This window comes from Propithecus coquereli, unplaced genomic scaffold (assembly GCF_000956105.1).
Source record: "Propithecus coquereli isolate 6110/MARCELLA unplaced genomic scaffold, Pcoq_1.0 Scaffold172, whole genome shotgun sequence".
Classification (NCBI taxonomy): domain Eukaryota; kingdom Metazoa; phylum Chordata; class Mammalia; order Primates; family Indriidae; genus Propithecus; species Propithecus coquereli.
This window is the reverse complement of record NW_012141858.1, coordinates 4,425,839-4,428,833: the sequence shown is the minus strand read 5'-3', so window position 1 is coordinate 4,428,833 and position 2,995 is coordinate 4,425,839. Positions and strand designations below refer to the sequence as shown.

The 2,995-nt window shown below is 39.5% G+C and overlaps 1 protein-coding gene across 1 annotated transcript in view; it reads left to right on the top strand.

Annotated features, from left to right (window-relative positions):
* Window positions 1-2,995, top strand: part of PTPRR (protein tyrosine phosphatase, receptor type, R) — a 171,278-nt gene that overhangs the window by 142,056 nt on the left and 26,227 nt on the right. The window contains exons 6-7 of the mRNA XM_012642071.1: window positions 105-215; window positions 1,887-2,044. Coding sequence (XP_012497525.1) covers window positions 105-215; window positions 1,887-2,044 — 269 coding nt within the window. The remainder of the gene's footprint in view (window positions 1-104; window positions 216-1,886; window positions 2,045-2,995) is intronic.

Here is a 2,995-nt window from a genome sequence, read left to right as displayed (position 1 = left end):
AAAAAAATAATGATATAAAAATTCCTGAGACACTTAAATGAAAAGTACTCCAAAGCTAAGAAAAGCCACTAATATATGCTGTATTCTTCTTTCCCTTTCCCCAGAAATGTGTGCTGTACTGGCCAGAAAAGAGAGGGATATATGGGAAAGTCGAAGTTCTGGTTATCAGTGTAAATGAATGTGATAACTACACCATTCGCAATCTCGTCTTAAAGGTAAGATTATGTAGCTAGAGCCATTTACAGAGCGGATGACGTTAGAGGGTTACATTTCTGCTTTGCGATTATTTATCCTGATAAGTACTACGAATTCAATTTAAGTAAACTAAAGAATGTTAAGATCTAAGAGAAACTATAGTCATTCCCTCATGCATTTCTTTGTTGTCAGCTATCATTAGTATATGGAATAATTAAATTAATGTAAGTAAATACTAAGGAAATTCATTATGTAGGATCTTGTGATCTTATTTGCATTAATAAAACATCTCTGATTTATTAACAACTTTGAAAGCCTTTAACTCAAGGCTGTGCTGGAGATTTTACCACGATTTTTTTTTTTTTATGTCATTTTGGTCTAGGCAGCTTTAAGTAAGGCCTGGAAGCTGTGAAAGAGAAAATCTGCGCTTGTGGGTGGCTGTGGGAGGCAAGATGAGCTGAGGTGTTGATGAGATCTTCAGAAACGTGGAGTTACAGTAATTTATAGGGACTTTCCCCAGACCAGATTATGTCATAGAAAAATTATCTTATTTAACTCGTGGGCAGCAGATGCTGAGGAATGTTGCCATGGTATTATTTTTGCTTTTGGAGAATAGTCAGCCGAAGATCGCAATCTGATCTGCAGCCTCACTTCTGGGACAGAATCATCACAAAGAGGAAGAGAATGGAGGCGGGGTTTTTATTTGGAAGTTTGGGATAGGAAGGCACTTGCCAAAACTTGTTTGTCAACACATGTCCTTGAGTGCCTGCTCCATGTCAGGCCCCACCTGGGCAGTGATGTGCATAGATCCTCACTCAAAGTGTCTCCAATACGAGGATTCCATGTCGCTCCTTTACTGCTGGGATTCCTCACTGCTGTTAAATACTGGAATTTGGGATGAGTGTAGAAGTATTAGCATGACTGACATGAAATTCAGTGTTCTTCTTTTGATTAATATGTTTGTAAAAACCTGTAAGGAATGTTCACAGAGCAGGAAACATAATATATCCCATTCTTTCTTGGCTACATTTTGTCTACCATTTTGCTTATTGTAACAAATTAGAAACATATATTTAGCATATGTTACATACATTATCTATATGATAAATATAGGGCAGACCTCACTTGACAGAGGCAAGATTGTCAAACTTTGAGACAAGGATATTGACAGTAGAGTTTTCTCAAGGCGAAGGGGTTCTTCAGAGCTGGGGAGCTCGGCACCGTGGTCCACGCCTATATTCCCAGCTACTTGGGAGGCTGAGGTGGGAGGATGGCTTGAGGCCAGGCGTTCAAGACCAGCCTGGTCAACATAGCAAGACCCCATCTATAAAAAAAAAAAAAGGAAAAACATTATCCAGGCATGTTTGTGCAAGCCTGAAGTCCCATCTACTCAGGAGGCTGAGGCAAGAGGATCATTTGAGCCCAGGAGTTTGAGGCTACGGTAAGCTATGATCATACCACTGTACTCCAGCCTGGATGACAGAGCAAGACCCCATGTCTAAAAAAAAAAAAGGAAAGAAAGAGAGAAAGAAAGAAAGAAAAAGAGTATTATGAAAAAATTAGATATTTTCCACCCAGAAGTAAGTTGCCAGCAAGATGGATGGGAGTGATAGAAGCATTCAGTATTGTGGTTTGGATGACTTTTAGTTCCACAAGGGAATGAGGCATTTGGTGGCTGTTGCTATTTTCAGCAAGGAAGTCACACCCAACATGTGAAGCATTACTGGTACACCTCATGGCCCGATCACAAGACTCCAGACAGTGCCCAGCCCCTCCTACAGCTCATGCTGGATGTAGAAGAAGACAGACTTGCTTCTGAGGGCCGAGGGCCTGTGGTTGTCCACTGCAGGTAAGACAAGAACTGTTCTTTCTGCCTGAGCAACTGTCCATTCTTTGTAAAACCATAGAGCAGGTAAAGTGGGGTTTTGCCTCCTGACAATGACTTTGTTGGTAAATTAAATATTTATTGAAATTGGCTAACTTTCTAATATTTGAGTCTTAATCAAGATGACATGCCTATAGTCCCAACTACTCAGGAAATTGAGGCAGGAGGATTGCTTGAGCCTGGGAGTTTGAGGCTGCTGTGAGCTATGATCGCACCACTGCACTCCAGCCTGGGAGACAGAGTGAGACCTCATGTCTTAAAAAAAAAAAAAAACAGAAAAAAAACAGATGATGCATACAGGAATGAAGTAACACTTTTAGGGCTTTTTTGGCAAATGAGAGTTACACAGTAGACAAAATACAAGTTCTAAATAAGTGGCTCATTGAACATGAGACCTTATTCCAGCCATCTACCTTGAAACTTACATTGATTCATTTAATCTCATCAGTCTCATATACATTAGGAATTACAGATGTGTTTTCCTTTTTTTGAAATTATTGATGGCTCTTTTGTTGTTTCAGAATGGCCCCTGAGCTCTATTTGGATTGTATCTTGATAACATTTATTATTATTTCAATTTGGTAAAAACCAGTCAACTATTTTAAGAATTATCTCATGAAAAATAAATGGAAACCAATTTAGGAACTGAGAAGTGGGCAGGTAGTAGTTCACTAAAGGAAAACAAAGTATTGTCACCAGGACATGGGTGCTGGAGGCCAGGCCAACAACAGTGACAGGTGTCTGTGGGGGCTCCTTCCCCTAAGGTCTAGCTCAAACCTCTCTCCTATAACCAATATCTCCTTCTCCTTGTTTTCCTTTTAGTGTGACCCAACTAAAGCAGACATCTTTAAAGTCATTTATATGACTAACCATTTATTCTTCATACTTTCTCAAAATAATTTTTCTTGCTTTGTT